At 39.8% G+C, this 20969-nt stretch overlaps 1 protein-coding gene across 3 annotated transcripts in view; it reads right to left on the minus strand.

Moving 5' to 3' along the window:
* ARHGAP20 (Rho GTPase activating protein 20) overlaps positions 1-20969 on the minus strand; it is a 133311-nt gene continuing 112342 nt past the window's right edge. For all 3 annotated transcript variants that reach the window (XM_026505797.4, XM_057316697.1, XM_057316698.1), the window contains 6 exons: positions 14510-14688; positions 12965-13126; positions 9215-9324; positions 6789-6978; positions 5321-5435; positions 1-4235 (listed from right to left, as the gene is read on the minus strand). In XM_026505797.4, coding sequence (XP_026361582.1) covers positions 2380-4235; positions 5321-5435; positions 6789-6978; positions 9215-9324; positions 12965-13126; positions 14510-14688 — 2612 coding nt within the window. In that variant the 3' untranslated portion in view covers positions 1-2379. The remainder of the gene's footprint in view (positions 4236-5320; positions 5436-6788; positions 6979-9214; positions 9325-12964; positions 13127-14509; positions 14689-20969) is intronic.

A 20969-nucleotide genomic window follows, 5' to 3' on the forward strand; every position in this document is an offset into this window, starting at 1 on the left:
GACTGTTAACTCTACAGAATTTTTTTTTATTTAATAGACAGCATGGACTTCATACATATCCATTATCAGTGCTTTGAAAACCAAACAACTTTAAAAGTTAGCAGCAGTTTCTGCAAGTACAAAAATACACATTTATTACATTACATATGGTAGTAAAATTTGTCAAGATATATTATACAAACTCAAAGCATTTTAGATAAAGCATCAGTCTAATATATTATAGATTGACAGAGTATAATAAAATGACATGTAGTCTGTCTTCCAATCATACAATATAATACTTTACAGCAATATTAACAAACTATTCACATTAAGTATTACAGGAGTATCTAAGGGAACACAGAGAATAGGAATGGTTATGGAAAACCTCAGCATCTATTTTCTTCTATGCTTCAAATTGGGTGGATAATTTTCTACTCACCCATATGAAAGAAAAAAGGAGAGAACTATTATTTTGTTAAGTGGAGAAACAACTTCTTCCAGAAAGACACTCCAAGCCTTAAGAACTTTATTCACATCTTGCAGTTCTGACAGTAGTATGCCCTAAGGGTAAGGGGAGTGAATCCCTGTTGCCTTTATATATTATACCACAAAAGATGCATATGGACACTCAGGAGTCTAAATATAGGAGTGGCTGTTTATAAGGTAAAATCTACTTCACATCTGTGACTGAGATGGCCAGTGTCATGAAGGAGCTCTTTGGATACAGAGTTCTGAAAGTTAATTACAATGCTTAGGGCCAACAGGGCCATGTCCCGTAGAGGTAGGTAGCACCTATAGCTAATACTGAAAGGACTTCTACTTTATAGAAAACATTATTATTATTATTTTTTCTTCTATAACTGAAAAATGCAACCTTTAGGACAACAAGGAAAGAACATTTGACATGAAAGTTTCCTAATGGCTAAGAAAAATAATTTGGTGTAAGTTAGTTTGTGGGAGAAAGGTCCATCTGATGGTGAACTAAAGAGGCCAAATGGGTTCTAAGCAACTTCTTATAAGTAAGTAGTTAAAATGAAGGAAATGCACATCCATTCATGATTCTATCCCTTCTTACTGGCTGGCAAGGCCTAATAATCCATGGAGATAACCCAGGGGGGGTACTGGTATAATCTTTAAGGCAAGAGAGAAGAGAAGTATTCATGGATATGAGATAATCTAATGGTATATAAACCACGAATCATCTGGGACAAAAATATGTAAAACTTCTGGAGGTGAGAAAATCCAAAGCCAATGACTATCTGAGAAGGCCTGACTGCTGCTTTGGTGGGTGTTCCATTCTGTGACTCTTTATAACCTGAGAACTTTAAAATTCTCTCTCAACTGCCAATGACAACCAGAAAAGGGATGATTTATCAGTAGTTTTTTCTGGCTGGCTAATCTAAGAGGCAGGGCTGTAGAAAAACATGTTTCAGCAAAGAGGAGCCATGCTTTCATCCTATGTTGGCAACAACTTCGTCTAATACAGAAAGGACTGGTGTTGCAATCTTCTCCTGCACACTGGGACAGTGAATGCTGTCGGGAGGTCACCTTCTAATAGGAAAAGTTGCATTTCTGGAGAATGTTCCTAGCACAGGTACCTTTGAAAAGGTTACCAAAATGAGCAACCATTTCCTTCTTTCTCCTCACAGCTCTATGTCCTGGAGCCTTTGCAGAGCAGTGGAACACCAAGGGAAAAACAAATCAATGAACACAACCAACAAATCAACTATGATACTCATGGCTCTTGAATCAGTCTAGTTTATTCTATTCTAGCTGCATTGATGGGCTGATTCCTGGAATCCTCCTGTGAGGGCATGTGACTATAGCATGTCACAGAAATGTTACTGGCTTGGATTCAGGGAAATGCTTTACATGACTTCCTTCATTACTGGACATTTTTTTTTTTTTAGTACTTTGATTAGTGGCATTTTTCTTGTGTAGTTATTAAAAAACATTCCATGGAATGTGGATCTTTCTCTGCACCCTCCCCCTCTCTCCACAGTCCTTATTCTTCACTTATAATATCCTGGCCTTTTCAGGATACTAATCTCATGTAAGGCATGTTTCCTCTATAGAAGATGTTTTCTCTGGTCCTCTGCTAGTATCTCTAAAAACACATGACAGGACCAATCCCATGCTCTAATAAGGAAAAGCCTCCCAAACAGGTGATGAAATTTTTTAGTCTAAACTTTTTGTCAAATGGTCTCAGTAAAGAGAATTCTTTTGTTGTCCTAAGTATTAGCAGTGATTATCCTTATGCTACCCATCCCATGTATTTATACAAAGGGGGTCATAATAATTTTGTCTCTATATCATTATTAGCCCAGTTTCTGTTCTTGTAGACATCAGATTCTTAGACTTGTCTCCGTTCTTGTACACATCACATTCTTACTGTGGTTAAATGTCTTTGGCTACATGTTGGTCCCCAGTATCACAAACCACTGTAGTCCCCAAGTCTGGGCTGGACAGATCATCCACAGACAAAGAGCTAGGTGAGGATCTCTTACAAGGCAGAGTACCTGGAGAGCACTGCTCACTATTCTCTCCATCCTTGTGTGACTTCACACAAAGCTTGAGTCCATCCTCCACCAGGCTGAATGCAGAGCTACAGTGTCTCTCTGAGTCCTGGCTGGGGTAAGAACTGTACCACTGGGCTGTTTGCACAGTTCCAATTTCTTCAGGTGCCCTTTGGGGCATGTCTTTCTGGCTCTCTTGTAGTGGGTTGGCTTCTGAAATACCAGAAGCATGTGGAGGTGTCTCCGTGGGTCCTTTTAGAGAACTTACTTTCTTTTCCTCTGGTCTGGATGCCCTTGCCTTCTTTTTGAGGGACCAGTTTTTTAAACTGGCCACACCATTTCTCAACCATGTGCTTGGGTGAAGAGTTACAGAATGTATTTGTGAATGCCATTCTACAGTATCCTTCTTCGTATAAGCCAGGCGGCTGCTGGTCTGCCCTGATGAGGGACCAGGAGTTGCAGAAACAAGGCTGGAATTGCTAAAATCAGAAGAAAGCTCTTCCTGTTTTCTTTGAGCTTGAAAAGTGCAATCTATTGGAGAGGAAGTTTCAGTGGGGGTAAACACAGAGTGTTCAGAAATCTGCGAAAACGCACTGTCTTGGGAGCTCACTGATGAGCCAGATGGGGAAGTGCCGGGGGAGGACAAGCTGGAATAGCTAGTCCTTGGGCAAATGTTTAATCTTGGGGGTAAACTCTTCTCAGTGTTTTGGTTTGTGCCACTACTCTTGCCCACCTCAATCCCCATGACCAAACTCTGATTAATGAGCTTTTGCCCCTCCATCTGCAATGACTTGTGTCGCTTGAGATAATCTTCCTCTCCATGCAAGAGACCAGCTTCATAGCTAGTTTTATGTTGTTTCTTTGAATAAATTCCCCTGAGATAGGTCAGTTTGCAGTGCTGGTCATCCATGTTGGGCTCTGAGCAGCGCCGGTGTCTCCTTGAACCCTTGAGGGCATCTGCTGTGTGTGGTGGGGAGTATCCAGATGTATCTGCACCAAAGGGCTGGTTCCTGGGATGGTCCTGCAAGGATGTGTGACCGTAAGATGCCACAGAAATGGCCACTGGCTTGGATTTAGAAAAAAGTTTCACATGATTTCCTTCATTACCAGATAAGCTTTTCTTCTTAACATTTTTATTAGTGGCATTTTTCTTGGTATCAGTGCCTGCGACTAAACTCTGTTTAAAGTATGTCTTACCCTCTTCCTGGAGGGCCTGATTCTGTTTCAGATAATCCTCATCTTTTTGTGAGAGAATTGCATCACAGCTGGATTTGCGTAGCTTTTTCTGATAAAATTCCCTGAGATAGGAAAGCTTAGAATCTAGATAGTCGATGCTGGGCTCTGAGCAGCGCCGGTGTCGCCTCAGGCTTTTGGGAACATCTGCTGCAGCTGTGGACAGGTAGCTGGGTGTGCTCATGCCAGCTGGGGCCCTGGCGTGATCGCGCAGCGGGACCTTTGCGTACACTACTGCAATGTTCACTGGCTTGGATTCAAGAGGCCGTTCCATTTGAATGTCTTCATCTTTAGAACGGTCCAAGTCAAAGTCGCTCAGGGTTAAGACGCCTTCCACCTCAGGCTGGTCAAGGTCATAGTCACTGAGGGTTAATACAGAGTCCATGCTTCTGCTACCCTGACCAAGTTTCTTTACCAAGTCACTACAAGGAGCATCGACGTCCTCATTTAGCTCATTCTCCAAGCTGTCATAGGAGGAGTCATTCAGTTGGAAGCAAGAGATATCTGTCAAAAAATCAAACCACAATTAACATTTTTACTTACCAAAAATACATGCTGCCTTAAAAAAAACAATCTATGGTACTTAGTTTGCTTTTCTTTTCATGGAGATTGTTCAGATTCCTACTCTTAGAAAGGATCTTTCACTCTCTTCCCAAAATAAAAAAATATGTTGAGTTATATTGAATTTATCTCAGTTCCTGAAGAAATAGGCTTTCTTACTTAAGATCTCCTTAAAGCAATGACGACATGTTGTTATTACTAAGAAATGGTACAAAATACAAAGGAATGAACGCCAGGTATATGCAGGCTCATGACTGCGGGTGAGCACACATGACTTGGTCTCAGAGAAACCATTTACTAACCCAAGTTCTTCAATGTTCACTACTTTATTTAATCTTTACAACAACCATAAGAGTTAGACATTATGGTTACCCATATTTATGGATGAAGATATTGATGTTCAGTGGCAAAAATGGTTATATGTAACTAATGAATCATTGAACACTACACCAAAAACTAATGATGTACTCATATGTTGGCTAACTGAATTTAAATTAAAAAAAAAAAAGAGTGATTGGTCAAAGATAACTAGTAATTGGTGTCCGGGAATTCGTATTCTGGAAGGTTGAACGGTTTCAAAATCCCCCCTGACCCCACAGTGCTAGTTGTCTCTACACTGTTCCACAGCATGCTGAAGTGTCTCAGGGGGACACCTGGAGGAAGGAGAGGGGAGAGAAGACGAGGCCCGCCTCTACCCCTTCAGGGACTTCTTACTCTAGTTTCAGCCACAGCAGTTCTGCTATGTATGTAAGAGATTCTTATAAAGGTTTATTTAAAAAAGGTTAAAACATACCATTTGATGCTTCTGGAAGTTTTGGACCTCATCTTAAGCATTTCTTAACCCCACCACAGTGTTAACATGACCCGACCTATTAGCAGGTCGTCCAAGGAGGAGCAGAAACTCTAGGCCCACGACTGAGGTCAGAGGCTTCCTTCACTGAGCTGCGGCAGGCCCCAAGACACTGTCTCAGCATTTTCACAGACACATGTCTGTTTCTCACAAAAACCAATCCAATTATTCACAATACCTGAGGCATTCTCTCTCGTATCGCATCTCCCTGAAACCTGTCCCAAGAGGGAAGTGATTTCTTCTCCAAATATCCTACAGCAATTTTCAATTAGAAATTGTATAAGCAGAGAAACCTGAACAAAAAAGGAGAAAAACAAAGTGCTACTTTTCATATAGCATGTCTATAAAGCACATTTCATATATAAATCCTGATTTTACCAAAAATGAAAAAGAATCCTGAGAAAAATTCATGTCTGCTTTAAAAATATACAAAGCAGTTCCTCCTAAAAAACGATGATACTTGAAGGAGTAGTTTGGCTGTAGAAATTAATTTTAATTGGTGGACGAAAGTTCCTCGTAGCCTTAGCTCAATGCTAACATTTTTATACTAATACTACATCTTTAAAATTAGGGTAACTTGGGGCCCCTGGGTGATGCAGTCAGTTAAGCATCGACTCTTGATTTTGGCTCACGTCATGATCTCAGGGTGTGAGACTGAGCCCCACATTGTGCTCCTCACTCAGCATGGAGTCTGCTTAAGATTTTCTGTTTCCCCTGACCCGTCCTCCCACTCTCTCTCTCTCTAAATAAATAAAATAAAAAAAAATAAAATAAAATTAGGCTAACAAAGTATTCTCTATAGGGCATTTGGGGTAAAGAAACAAACTTTCTTATTAAAATTCATGAAATATCATTAGATAAAGACTTATGAAATGTATTTCATATGTAAAAGGCAGTTGTCATAAGCGTGGGAAGTGGGCATCCTCTGCGGGTTTCCTGTGAAATAGGGAGACAGCTAGAGAGAAAACTTGTATTTTGCCTCACTAATCTCTACCTATGCGTTTCCTTCCCTTAGGCTCCCTGGAGGAGGTGGGGGAGGAGGTAAGAGTTTATGAGGGAGCTCTGTGCTTCCACTAAGATGTACTGGAACGTTTTCTTAGTTTCTTTGCCGCAGTAGCTGAGGTGAAGGAATAGGCAGAGTGTTGGGAGCCATGGCAACTAATACCCCTAAGCCCCATATTAACTACCAGGCACTTAGAGGGGTGTGATTTCAAGTAACTGCGGTGTGAAGTAGGTTTCATCACCACCTTAGTTTTTTAGATGAGGAAAATGGATCAACAGAACTAATCTTATCCAAGATTATACATACATCTGGCACGTGGTGGGGCTGATGAATGGCCTAAGTCCAAAGTCCTTCTTTTTTAATTATATCATCTGCTTTCTTATAACTCTAACGTTTAAGTCAGTCATAGTGTTTTGCCTCCTCGAAGGGAAAAGAGAAATAACCCAACTGCTATCACTGTTTTGCTCAAGAAATCATCTTTCTATAATCTACCAGGATAGGATTAAATACTCAATACACTCAAACTTATAAGGGGGTGTATTTAAGTTATTTAAGAAAATGTCTTTCAGAATTAATACCCTGAATTTTAGGTTCAAAATGGGGACTCAGTCCCCCAGGGCATAAAAATGAAAAACTTCATTACCTTTTTTGTAAATTCATTTTCTAGTTCTGGGCTGGAGGAAGTAGGAGGCCAAAGAATGCTTGGAGCAATACACACCGCTAAATTAAATGCAGTCATCTGATTGGATGAGGAATGCTGCTCAATGTTGTGTAATATCCCAAAAAGATACCTTAGGAGAACAACATTGGCTCTTGGAAGCTGGTCTAACAGCCTAAAGACAGAAAAACGCACTCTTTAAGAAAGACATTTCATAAAAAACTTGTGTAGATAAGCAACCCATGCTTTTCATGGGGAACCATGCAAAGCAAGAACACAGTTCAGATATGCAAGAGTTTCAGTTAATACAGTACATGCAGAGTAGGGACTGCCTGTACAGAAAGAATGAAAATATGTACAGGGGATATATTTATTTTGTACACTGTCTTCACAATCCAACGAAGATGCACAGCAATGCAGAAAAATGGCTTGTTAAAAACGCTGCCTGCCTGAAATATTTACCTGACATTAGTGCAATGTGTTTTAACTTAGGCAAATCCTGTAACATTCAGAATATTCTCAACCAAGACCCCCCCAAAATTTTTTTTTGATGAAATTAAATAATAATTACATTTTAGTGGTTCTTTATTTCTAAGTAGCAATACAGGAATTCTGTCTCTTGGTGAGAGCCCAAACCTTAACTATTAAGAGTTTCAGGTCCACTCTGAGAGCTTATGTTCTGCTCTACCAGCTTCCAAGGTCCATTCTCCCCCAAATTTCTTTTTCTCACTGGTATTACTTTCACATATAAGTCAGGCTTATAATAGTACATTTCCTACTGTTCCTATTTTGTAATTGATATGGGATTTTAAAATTATCATTCATTGAAAATTATATTGACTACCACCCAGAAAAAAGACATATATGCTGATATTCACAGTTGTTTCTTTTCAACGAAAGTCTGCAACCTGGGAGGGAAAATAAGGTAGTGTGACTCTTGCTGCATAAATGACACAGAGGCATTTCTTCAGTGTGATGGACGGATACGGAGTGCAGTTTTTATAAGGACAAGTTATAAAAGATATTGAAATAAACCAAGAGATTACTGAGTGTATTCAATGGAAAGTAAGGTGCTATCTAGCGTACTCCTCTGGGTTATCTGATTCTGTAGGGGTCCTATGCCTTTGAGCTATTTTACAGCTCTGTAGATTGTCGACTACTGAAAGCACTATATCTAACACTTGTCTATAGACTTGAAAATTCCCTCTGGTGGAGAGACAGGATTTATTTGCTCCCCCTTCATGCTCCAGTAGAAAAAGGCAGTTTTGTATCTATGTGTAAATTCATTTCAGTGTTTCTGATATAACTATGTAAGTTGTGGTAGTTTGAAATCTCCTTCGAACTGGTAGTAAAACACCTAACTGGTTCTCTCATTAATTAAAGATTTAAATAAAAATATTCCCATGTGTTCATTTTATATTTGCACGAGTCTTAATTTAATTTAATTTTTTTTAAATCATCCTTTAACAGTTTGTAGGATACACAGTTTTAGACAATGAGCAACAACACAGAGAAGCTGATGTTCATTATCTCTGTATGGATTCCACTGAACCATAATGGAAGCATAGACAGTACCTATGACGCGGCTCTGATTTCTGGTATCTTCAAGAGTTGTACTATGTTCTACTGATAAAAAGTGTCTACCAATAGCAGTGTACAGATAATAATTCATATTTCAAAGTTGCTCAAGAAAAAAACTATACTAAATAAGCATATGCAGATAAATGATACTAGGATTCTTGGGGTTTTACAGAACTGGGAGTATTACATTTTGTTAATGGACATTTCTTTCCAATTCTTTTATAATGCAGGAAACATTCAGGAATATGGGTGGTGAGTTCTGCCAGCAATCTCCCTTTGCATGAGAATAGACAATGTATTCTTTGTGATAAGACTGAGGCTTTGCAACTCCCTTTTTCCTTGACACTTTTCAGTAGTTAACTGTCTCTCCACAGTACCCTCCTCCATATCTCTTTTGACCCACTGATCACACTACACTGTAATTCTTGGTTATCTATCAACTCTATTAAGACAGTGAGTTCCTTGAGCGGAAGGAACTTTCTCTGAATGAATTCAGTTGCTGAATGAGATTACAAGGAGCTGTCTGGTTAGTTAAGTATTTACCAAAATTGAGATCATAAATTGTAGATTGAGTCTACGGTATTCGTTATTAGTTTAATGGGTGTCAGCTCCTATTAGATTCAGATATACAGAAGTGTACAATGGTCAAGCATTCTATGTTAATAAGATTAGGGAAAAACAATAATAACAATGATAGTGGCTAGCATAAATCTATTTTTAAACTGGCCCTCATAGATATGATTTTGATAGTCGTCATTTCTTGAATCAACAGGCTTATAAAAGTTTTCTTTCTAAGTATTTTTGAGACATGACTAAATTAGAATAATTACCTTTGAATTGTATTTATTTTCTCTTCATCATTTCCTTGATCCATGACACAGACCCAGTGATCATAGAGATTTGATGAAAAAATACTTCCTGGAATATTTCGTAGAAAATCCTTACACAGAAGGAAAATAAATATTTTAAGTCATTATTCTCATGCTAAATATGTACTGGGGAAATCAGAAAGCAAACATTTCGTTCAAAAGTTAAGTCCTCCCTTCTTTGGCACAGGGAGCTCTGTGCCAACTCTGCTGTTGTGCGTACATAGAAACACAGGCTTTGATTTTTGCCTAACAAAAACCAGAGGGAAACTGGAGTCTGGACTATAGTGGGAAAGATAAGGACAACCTGTTTGGGCTGAAATCTCATTTGGGTACATTTTAGCCAACTAGTACAACATGACAGGGTCTGGCAAACCATCCCAAGTCCTTTTTTTCTCGCTCTCAAATCACCAGTTCAAAGAAATGCACTAAGACCTTTGTGAGGCTCCTCATGTGCTAGTCAGTCATCTGATCATTCCGCATGTATTTGCACCAATGTGCCAGGTACTGTTTGAGGGGCTAGGGACAGAGAAGTGAGTAAAACAAAGCCCCTGTTATTTTGGAACTTTATATTCCAGTGGCACTGGTGAACAACTCCATCCAGGGGTACTCAGTTTCTCCTGGCATTCCCCTCATTTATTTGGGGAAGGGGGAAGAAGCATTCCAGGCTATGTATGGCTGTGCTCTGGGGGCCTGGACAGCACCCACATGCCTGACGCATACTCAACACGTCCCCTGTACATTATCCTAGTCTGCTAGGATACAGACTGAGTCCCTAGTCTGCTGAGACTGCCGGCGGGGCTGGGTGTGGTGAAACCAGACTATATCACAAATAGGATATGACCAAGGGTATTTGTTGTTTGATTTTTGTCTATAAAAAGCTTAAAAATAAATTAAATTTGGTCCTGGACCTATATTTATTTGTGTTCTAGGCCAACTCTCTTTGTTGTTTTTGGCATAGTATTAACAAGGCCAGGCTTGCAAAGTCTGATCTCTACCTCAGTAAACATTAGGCAGAAAAAACTCAATTTCAGGCCTAAGCACTGTACCCATAGTCTTGCAAATTCCTGCTTACAACATGGAGACAGGTGAAAGTCTATAAGTGAGCAGTTCGAACTCTCACTGGAAACCCGAGTCAGCAACTTCACCTATGTATGCCTTACAAATGGCAACACACAACCTGTTACTCTTGTGTCGTGTTTCTATTCCCACTAGGGAAAGCTGTGGCATCTGACTGTTAACACTTTGCTGATGAGATGTGCATCTTTCCCAGTGTGAGCTCCTCCAGGGAAGGCACAGACCCTACCTTCTTCTTTGTACTCCTCAGTGCCAGAGTCCCAGACACAGTAGACAGAGGTCATTACTAAACTGTGGCTGTTCTTCACATGGCCACATATTGATGAGGAACAAGGGAAGGCCAACTAACTGTAACTGAGATTTTAAGATAATTTAAAACACCTCCTTGTAGTCATGTCACCTATTATCATACATTTTTTTTTTAGAGTGGTTAACAAGTAGGAAGAGATTGCTTTAAAGTCTTTCTTTGTTCTATTGTATCTTCTGTAGAAATGTACTTGGATTCTTGTAATTGAGATGTGTCATCACAAAAGTCATCCCTTTTGGGTAAAGCTATTGAATTTTCATAATTCCAAACTAATTTTAGTTGCTGCACCTACTTTAAAAGTCAGATTTAGAAGAGGCAAAATCTGTTATTTTAAACTGGGGCAGTGACAATAGTTCTCTTTTTAAATCTCAGTGGAAAACATACTTATGATCTGTCTTGAAGAAAAACATCATTAAATCTTAAACCTACACTTGAAAGATAATAACTCGTAACATCTCAATGAACTCTCCACAGCTGGAATAACAAGTTACGAAATACAACCACCATCACAGCTGAGAAAGGATGTGAGCGCTGGTTCTGAATTACAATCACCAGCTCACAGCACTCAAAGGAAAGTCTCCTCCCCTCCAAGAGCAGAGCCCGGGTCGCCAGCAGAACACCCAAATTAATTTGAGATGAGATTCCTGCAGGATTAAAAATGAACTTTCCCTCAAAGGTCCAATGGATCAAAGTTACAGTGTCTCAAGCAATTTTCTTCCCATAACAGTTTAAAGAGTTAAGCTTATATTTAAGCAAAACCAGCATAAGTAAAAAATTAAAGGAAAACTTAAGTACCACTTCCAGATAGTCTTAAACACAAGAAACAAAACAACCCAAAAGCTCAAAAACTTTTGGCAAAAAGTATCTTCTTTCCTGCAACCACTTGGAAGAAATGAGAGTAACACACAGTTACAAGATTACAAAACTTCAATTATTTGGAACCCATTTAACCAGATTTTTCAATCATTTGTCTTTTGCTTATTTTTGTACTAGTGATATTTCTGTAATTTGAAATACAATTTGACTCCTCTAGAACCATATTTCTTGATAATAGCCTCAAAAATTTAGTACAAAAATTTAAGTGTGGTGCTGTAAAGAATAGCATAGTGAAGAAAATTTTCTAAAATGTAGGCTTTAACTTTTTATTTTAAGAGATGGAAAAAGCCTAATTATATGAAGAAAGAAAAGAAAAATGCATTGTGCATACATATCCTGCACATACATCTGGCTAAGCACACTGTACATATCTTTATTGTATTTCAGGATTGAAGAGTAGTCACAAACCCCGTGCAAAACAGATTAGATGACCCTAGCTCCAGCTCTCCATTTTTTTGAGTGATAGTTTATTGCAAAAGTCTACAGCAGGGGTTAATAAGAGCAGATGTGGCTCATTTGCCAGGAAACAACTGATTATTCATCACGTCATGAAGTAAGATTCCGTAAGCAGCTGAGCAGGAGGAGGGACATGCAAGGGTCTGCTTCACCAGGCTTTCCTCCACCCCTGGCCCTGGGGCATTCCAAGTGGGCTGGGAGCTGGGAGCCTGACACAGGTCTGCAGAAGCTATGGCTGGGGTTGAAACCTCTGCTAAAAGCTGATTCTGACTCTAGGTTTTCAAAACATGTGAGGCATTTGCAAGAATGTGGGGAGGAAAACATTTTAGAAGAGTTCTAACTCAACTATGGATGTGAGTTAAGTAACCATGGGGTAAAGGGTAAGAACCATAAAAAATGCCAAATGTTGTAAGGGTTTTATAAAAGACCCAGATGTTGGAGTCATTCCTACTCTGCTTTTACTTTAAAAAGGCACTAGGGGACAGGGGAAGGCACAATGACTGTATAAGTGAATGGAATTTTCAGTGGTCTCTGAGCAATTTTTTGTTTTAATCGTTAGGGAAATGTTTATTATGGTAAACTCTGTTTCAAAGTTTAATACAAGTTTATTTTTGAAAATTTGCCTTTATTAGGAAGGGAATGAGACTGTGAAGGTTATCATAATCAGAATGTTTATTTTGGTAAATATGCTGTGTGTGCTTTGATTATTTTTAATTTAGTTTATTTATTTATTTTTTGTATGGGCTGGCAGAGTGAAGATGAGAGTGGTGTGGGATGAAAAAATTTAAAAAGTGTATCTGACATGCCATATCATTGTCAGGGGCTTTTAAAGGGCAATGTTGGCTTTGTGAAGTGGGTTTTTTAAAAATTTTAAACACTTTTTAGATTCTTAATCCATTATGGTTCTTTGCAGCCAGGAAAAATGTTGTAATGAGAGAAACCAGTTGTCTCTTTCCAGAGCTACACTGTGGCGTAGGTGAAGGGAGAACCTTTCCTACCTTTAAGACAGATGCTATCACAAAAACAGATTCACAGTCTAGGTGTACTTCAACTCCAGAATTCAGTTTCTCTTTTAGCTCTCTGCAGGATTTCACATTGGCTGATTGTCTGAAGATCCCTTTTGTGAGTGGTCCTTTTTGATTAAGAAAGAAAAGCATATCCTATAAGGAAGCAAAGGAAAAAACCAAAATGGCACTTCACAGATACAAGCACGGAAAGACATACTTGCCCTCTCTGGCCGCCAAAGGCTAGGGTGTCCCAGGGGAAAAGCACTGAAGGAGGGGCTGCTACAAGGACTGAAGTCAGTTTGTGTTTTGGTATCTCTAAATCTCTTTCTCCTACTTATTCTTGCTATATCCAACACCTAAAACATTTTACTTTAATGAGACTGTCTTTTGTTCAATGAACCAACAGCCACTTTAAAATCAATGTTCTCTGACTGCTTCAAGGTCCCTGTAAACTTATCTCCCTCCTTTCCTCACTCCTCTTATACTATTATTCTCTAATTTAGACTCTTTCCTCCAAATATGGAAATATTCTTGCCAGACTCATTTTCCACTTGCTTGTCTTTCTTTCTATGTGACTCCGTACCTCATTCTACCTCCTGTATTTACTTCATTCTTTCAAAATCAGGCTAAAAAAATCACCTCTTCCAGGAAGCTTTCTCCACTCTACTGCATTGTGATCAATCTTTCATTTTGCTTTCTTTCTCGTGAAGAAATGTCCTCTGCTTGTGGTGTAGGAATGAGAACAGGTGTTGGGGACAAGCAACCCATGGGATCTGAAACCTAGTTATAGCATGTATTTGCTCTGTGACCTTTGGTAAACTTGAGGCTTTTTAAGTTTGTAAAGTAGGGATAATGGTAGTGATAATAAATGCTCAGTCCGCTGTGCAGCGTGAGCATGACAGCGGCAAGGCCAGCGGGTGGCATGTGTCAGGGCACGATGTAGGGTCGAGTCCCGTACATCCCGTACATCCCGTACAGTACTTGTGGGATACAGGACGCTCAGTGAATGCCACTGAACACTGATCATTTCAGATATCATGGACACGGTGTAAATTCAGTGGTTTCATCTGACCCATTCTATTTATGAAAGCTAACTAAATGCCAGAGGATGTACATGTGCAAACATGTGAAATACAAAGAAGACACAGTCAGATTTTTAAAAAGTACAAGAATGAGTAGTTTCTGCTTCTAGAGTGATTAAAGGAGGCTTCCAGGACAATGTAGAGTTCCAGAAAGACCGTGAGAGAAATGTAGGGGATAACGGGACTCCAGTGTGGCCTCTGCCTACAGAGCCACGCTCTGATTTATCTAAGCAGGCTCATGTGGCTCCTTCCTGAAACCAGCAGCCTACATGATCTCTCCCATTATGTGTCCCTTAGGATTCGGCAAGAGCTTAATCAGATTTTTTCCCTTTGAAGTAATAATAATATTCTCAGTCAAAGCCAAAGCCGTGTCTATAATTTTTCCATTTCAGAACAGATTTCCCTCCCAGGGTTCTCCTTTCCCATTAGTGTCACAGGCCAAAACGAGACTTACCAAGACGGGTTTGGGCAGATTGTCATTCTCACAAATATTTGGCAGAGAGACTCCAAAGAGTTGCCCTGGCATAGGAGATGTTGGCGACACAGGCAAGTTATCCAGGTGAGTGCTAGAACCACGCCAGAAGGCCCAGTTTATGATAGATCTTCTCCTTTTAAATGTCTTCTGACCTGAGTCTAAGGAAGAAGTGAGATTATTAGGAAAACTATTTTAATTCACATAGTCTTATTTTTATAGTTTCCAACGTACAGGATGTTCATTACTATGGTTCAAAGAGAAAAATGCTTATAGATGTCCTTTGTTACTGACAATCCAATCTAAGAAATTTCCATGTAACATTTTATAAATTAAGGAAAAATCAAATGTTTGGATTAATGTCCGTCCCATTTTTGGAACATCACTGGTCTTTTGAGTTTTGGCACTGAATTTTCAAAGGCAAAGGAAAGCCTCTCTTTACTCTAACAACTTAAAGCAAAAGGTGTTTCATACCAACACATATATTATCCCATTTTAAAATGAGACTAGGCACACAAAGAAGTTGAAGATTAAATCAGATCACAATTAAATGGTGAGAAAAAGAAGGGAAGAGGAAGGGAAAGGAGGAGGGAGAAAGAGAGGAGGAGGGGTAGAAGGAAGAAGAGAAGAGGAGAAGGAAGAGGAAGGAAAAAACCAAGAGTTGTCTTTATTAAGATGTTCTCTAGAAACAAATAATGCTTTATTACTTGTTGTCCCTCTCTACTGCTGAAAACAAAGACAGGAAGCTAATGTTCTACATTTCCACCACCCCTTTCTTTCCAACTGCAAAGACTTTTTTTTTTTTTTTAAAGATTTTATTTATTTATTTGACAGAGAGGCAGCGAGAGAGGGAACACAGCAGGGCAAGTGGGAGAGGGAGAAGCAGGCTTCCCGCTGAGCGGGGAGCCCCTTGTGGGGCTCCACCCCAGAATGCTGGGATCACGCCCTGAGCCAAAGGCAGACGCTTAATGACTGAGCCACCCAGGCACTGCTGCAAAGACTTTTTTTTTTAAGGTATCTTTTTAGTTCTTGACTTCAAAAAGCATGTTTAAGGCCGTATGGATGGGTGCAAACATTAGTGAGACTTGTCCCTGGCATGATAAAGTTTATGATCTAACGGGGAACAGGTCTGATGATGGTGGGGAGAAAAGCAAGGGAAGGGCAAAGCACCAAAGGCATTCAGAAGAATGGTAAAGCACACCTACCCATTAAGAGGGAGGGAGTGATCCTGGAGGCATTTGCATTTGATTTGGATTCTGAATGAACAAAATTTCAACAGAGCGCCTGACTTCGTGGCTTGCACCTTGTAAGTACTCAATAAATCATTCTCAAGCAGTAATTGAATTGAGGGGAGATTTAGATGGAAAGGGACAGCATGAACAAAACAGGCAGAAGAAGGTCGACAGTGAATCATGATTTTGTGAGATCATAGCGCTAAAACATTTTTGATGTCATCTGTATCTAATTTTAACATGAAAGTCGATGGATTTGCACAGGATTTGATACTTATAAAGACACGTCTCTAAAGTTCTTTTGGACCCTTCCACTGCCATCCCCCAGGCACCAGCACATACACACAGATAACAAATTAAACTCCAGATGAGAATTAAAAAATACAAAAGCCTACCTAAAGGCACCAAACAGTGACCAGAAGAAGGTGAGTACTGGAGGTAATGGCATGGCACAGGGTAAGTTTCCCATTCTTATAGCTTTTAGCCTGAGGACAGGCTCCAGGGTGATAGGGTCACTAAAATCTGGAGAAACATGCACTCTCACTGGCTTGAAAAACTACAGAATGGAGATGGAGGTAACCATAGCAGCTGGAAAGTGTGTGCGTGCGTGTATGTGTGTGTGTGTGTGTGAGAGAGAGAGCATGTAATCCCAGAAAAGAGAAAAAAATGCGTAGCAGGAGCCCCAGATATTGTGTATAAATTTTGCGTGAATCTCTGGCTGGCCCACTAAGCACACATGTGTGACGCAGATTCAAAATGGCTTGTGGTTAAGATTAACAGAACTGAGATTTGAGGTGGTATAACTTTCAGGTGGTGCCCACACAAGATCAGATACTCTTTTCTCCAGTGACAGTGCGTGGGGATTAGTCATCAAACTCTGCTATGTGACATCGGCAGCGCACCAGGCTACCACAGGTGATGTTCAGCTGGTCAATGGGACCATTGAAGGAGATTATCTTTTCAGGGTAGAAATGGTCATGAGCGTCAAATGCTAATTTCAAGTAAGAGTTTTATAGAAGTGTTTTATATTGTTTGGCTCTAATGTCCCTTAGCATTTAATTTCCTCAGAATAACCAACTTAAACCAAACACCATAAAAGCCAGGTTGTGGGTAGACAATCAAATAAGTAACATCTTACCAAACGGCCTTCAGGCCATCATCCACCTTTGGCGTCCTAAGAATACGGTAAGTGCATCAGTAGTACCTCCAGGTATAAAGCTCTGGAGTCAGGAGCCCAGTTAGACTCCTGGTTCAGATATTTATGTGGGAAAGTTACTTAGCCTGTTTTGTCAACTTTAAAGTAAGAATATGACCTATACCTCAAAGCCTTATTAAGAGGATTAAGAAGGATAATGTACGTTAAAGTACTACTTTGCAAGGGTATGGGTCACCGCAGTCTTCATTGAAACTGTGAAGACATGGATCTCCTCCCCACAAAGAGGACCCTCTCCTCGAATCCATTCTCCACTTAGTGAAACACCCTTTGGGAAGTGTGCAGACAGAACACCAGACTGCTTAACTAAAGCACTTCCTGCCCTGACATTCCCCATCTTTGCCATTTTAAAAAACAGAGGAAACGAAACCCATTCTTAAACCCAGGAGGGAGGTTCCTGTATTTACCAATGTCAGTCTGCAAATGGTTGTTTAATATGTATTTTGAGCAGTTGTACTCAGTCTAGTTTGCTTGTTTAACCTGGTTTCATTATTTCTAAAACTATCAGATTTATTTGACTTTTTAGTTTTCACACACTTCTTAGGAAAAATGCTTCATCATAAAGTTATATACCCAGCTATCCTATGAGTGTTGACAGAGGATAAAGTAGAAATTGAGTCCTGTACTTCATTATAAATACTTTCAGTTGCAGCCAAACCTTCTGTTATGTACAACATTCAAGTTTAGAGTTCATGTTCACTCTGGGACCGAGAGAAAAAAATTTCATTAAAGTTATTTTCTTGCAGAGCTTTCAATGCATAGCTCTTACTTTCTAAATGTCAAAGGCTGATGAAAAAACATGCTATTACTACAAAAAATATGAAGGAGATGTAATTGTAGATGAAACTAAATTTATATAAATCTAGCTTTACTAAACAATCCTGGCAAGATTCAAGTTAGTCTTTCTTCATGCTTAAATTAGGGAACTGAATGTCAAAAGTTACAACTCTTAAAAGTTTGTGCTTATGGATTATTATAGAAAAATAAGTTTAAAAACCTTAATGAGAAATTTAGTAAGATGGAACTTGTCATTAGGGAAATACAAATCAAAACCACAATGAGATACCACCTAATGCCAGTCAGAATGGCTAAAATTAGCAAGTCAGGAAACAACAGATGTTGGCAAGGATGCAGAGAAAGGGGAACCCTCTTACACTGTTGGTGGGAATGCAAGCTGGTACAGCCAATCTGGAAAACAGTATGGAGGTTCCTCAAAAAGGTGAAAATAGAGCTACCCTACAACCCAGCAATTGCACAACTGGATATTTACCCCAAAGATACAAATGTAGTGATCCAAAGGGGCACCTACACCCCAAACTGTGGAAAGAGCCCAGATGTCCATTGACAGATGAATGGATAAAGAAGATGTGGTATATATATATGAATATGTGATATATATATATATATATATATGAATATTACTCAGCCATCAAAAGGATGAAATCTTACCACTTACATCAACGTGGCTGGAACTGGAGGTTATTATGCTGAGTGAAGTAAGTCAATCAGAGAAACAATTATCATATGATTTCATTCGTGTGGAATATAAGAAACAGCAAAGAGGATCATAGGGGAAGGGAGGGAAAACTGGGAAGAAATCAGAGAGGGAGACAAGCCACGACAGTCTTAACTACAGGAAACAAACTGAGTGTTGCTGGAGGGGCATGGGTAGGGGGCTGGGGGAACTGGGTGATGGACATAAAGGAGGGTACATGATGTAATGAGCACTGGATGTTATATGCAACTGAACTCTACATCTGAAACTAATGATGTACTATATGTTGGCTAATTGAATTTAAATAAAAAAAAATTCTAGCAGGATAGAAATGTAGGAAGGTCCTGAACTCACCTCCTCCCATAGACGCACCTAGTCTATAGCTATATTTGGAATCACTTCCTGTAAAAAACCCTAAAATCTGGTGGAGCAACACCTTCATACTAGACAAGCGAGAAGGAAACCAAACCAAAGTGGATAGGAAATGCTGAGACACAATCTCACCATAAACTCTCCCCTGACATAGTGATCCACAATTGGGAGGAAATCCAACACCTGGAGCTTCTCCCTGAGGAGTGAAGGGTTTGTACCCCACATTTGACACACCGACTTGTAAGACTGGCTGGCGCCTGAGAGATGAGTCCCCAAACATGGTTTTGACAACCACCAGGGTCATTACCCATGAACCCACAGGGTTGTGCCGAACTGAGAAACAGTTCTTGAAAGGCCCATATGCAGACTCACTGGCCCCACAGCCCAGTGCAGAAGCAACTCTTTGAAAAGCACACAGACTTCATGTGAAAGAGACTCATTTCCTAATTTTAAAGCATTGGCCTGAGGGGTAGGGACCCATTGGGATATTCTCTGGGAATGGAAGCTTCCTGGTCTCCATCTACCTTGCTAAAGCCAATAGGAATGTATATTATATACATATATTTTATAATTATATATATATTTCTTTCTAGCAGGTGCCATCTTTATGCTCCAGCTGGTGGGCACCATCTTCTACGCTCTCCCTCTGCCTAACTAAAGCTGGCAGGTGCCATATTTTCTCCTTTTTAAAATTTTTCTTTTTATTTCCCTTTACCTTTCTCTTTTTTTCTTTTCTTATTTTTCCTTTTTTCCCCCTTTCTGGGCAAGTACCATCTTTGCACTCCCCCTCTGCCTTGCTCCAACCAGTGGACACCATCTGCTCTCCCTCTGCTTGCTCAAGTGTTACTATAAATCCCAGAGATACACACATCAGGTGACCAGTTTTTGTGGCTCTCACCCTGGGGATGCCCAATGATTGCCTGGTACTGGAGGCCAAGGGGACCTGCATTTCTGGGTGCCATGAAACTGTAATAGTCAGAGACAGTTCTTGGCAGACTACCACACCCAGGGCACTGCAGGCAGCAGACTGAAATATACCCCCATTCTTTCTGTAAGAGAGGCCTACTTGCCAGTCCTGGAGACTCAGGTTTAGGGGCTAGCTTCAGATTTGGCCCATATCTAAAGGCTTTGAAGTTATTCTCAGGGAACACAGGATAGGAGACACCATCTCTGCACTTTCCCTCTGCTTCCCTATAGGTCACCACTATCTCCCAGAAAGAAGCTTATACATTCAACTGGAGCCCTGACTTTTGCTATTGCTGCCCAGGGGACACCTTCAGATGGCCTAGCTCTAGGGACCATGGGCCTATGCTTGTGGTCCCATAGGACTGCATACGTTTGCATTCTTTAAAAGCTGCTTCCCCGGGGGTCTGGCTTCTAATCAGCTTAAATCTAGGTGCTGAATGAGATCCTCCCCTTTGGAACACTGACTGGTCTTGGCACACACTCAATTACTGGGAGCCATTAACAATAAAATAGGCTTTTTGAACAACCACAAAGGTCTGAGAGACAACCAAGAAGGGTGAATGTTAAGGTTCATCTTCTACACAAGGCCAACCCTTCAAGACTGGGAGAGGTAACTATTTCATTTAATGTATAGAAACTTGTATAGAGAGTTAAGCAAAATGAAGAAACACAGGAATATATTAAAAGCAAAAGACAAGATAAAACCTCAAAAAAAAAAAAACCTTAATGAAGTAGAGATAAGTAATGATAAAGAGTTCAAAGTATTAGCCATTAAGATGCTCACTGAAATCAGAAGAATGAAAAAACACAGAACTTCAAAAAAAAAAAAAAAAAGACAGAAAATACAGGAAAGTTCTAAGCAGAAATCACAAAGCTGAAGAGTATAGAAATGAACTAAAAAAACACAGTAGAAGGGTTCATCAGCAGAATAGAGGAAGTAGAAGAAAGGATCAGTGAACCTGAAAACTGGGCAGAGGAACTTATCTGTTCTGAGCAGCAAAAAGAAACAGGGAAGAAAAAAGAGTAAAGACAGTTAAAGGGACTTATGGGACAACATCAAGCAGACTAACATTTGCATTTTAGGATTCCCAAAAAGAGAAGAAAGAGAAAATGGGGCAGAAAACTTATGTGAAGAAATAATGGCTGAAAACTTCCTTAAGATGT

Source organism: Ursus arctos, unplaced genomic scaffold, assembly GCF_023065955.2.
Source record: "Ursus arctos isolate Adak ecotype North America unplaced genomic scaffold, UrsArc2.0 scaffold_22, whole genome shotgun sequence".
NCBI classification, from domain to species: domain Eukaryota; kingdom Metazoa; phylum Chordata; class Mammalia; order Carnivora; family Ursidae; genus Ursus; species Ursus arctos.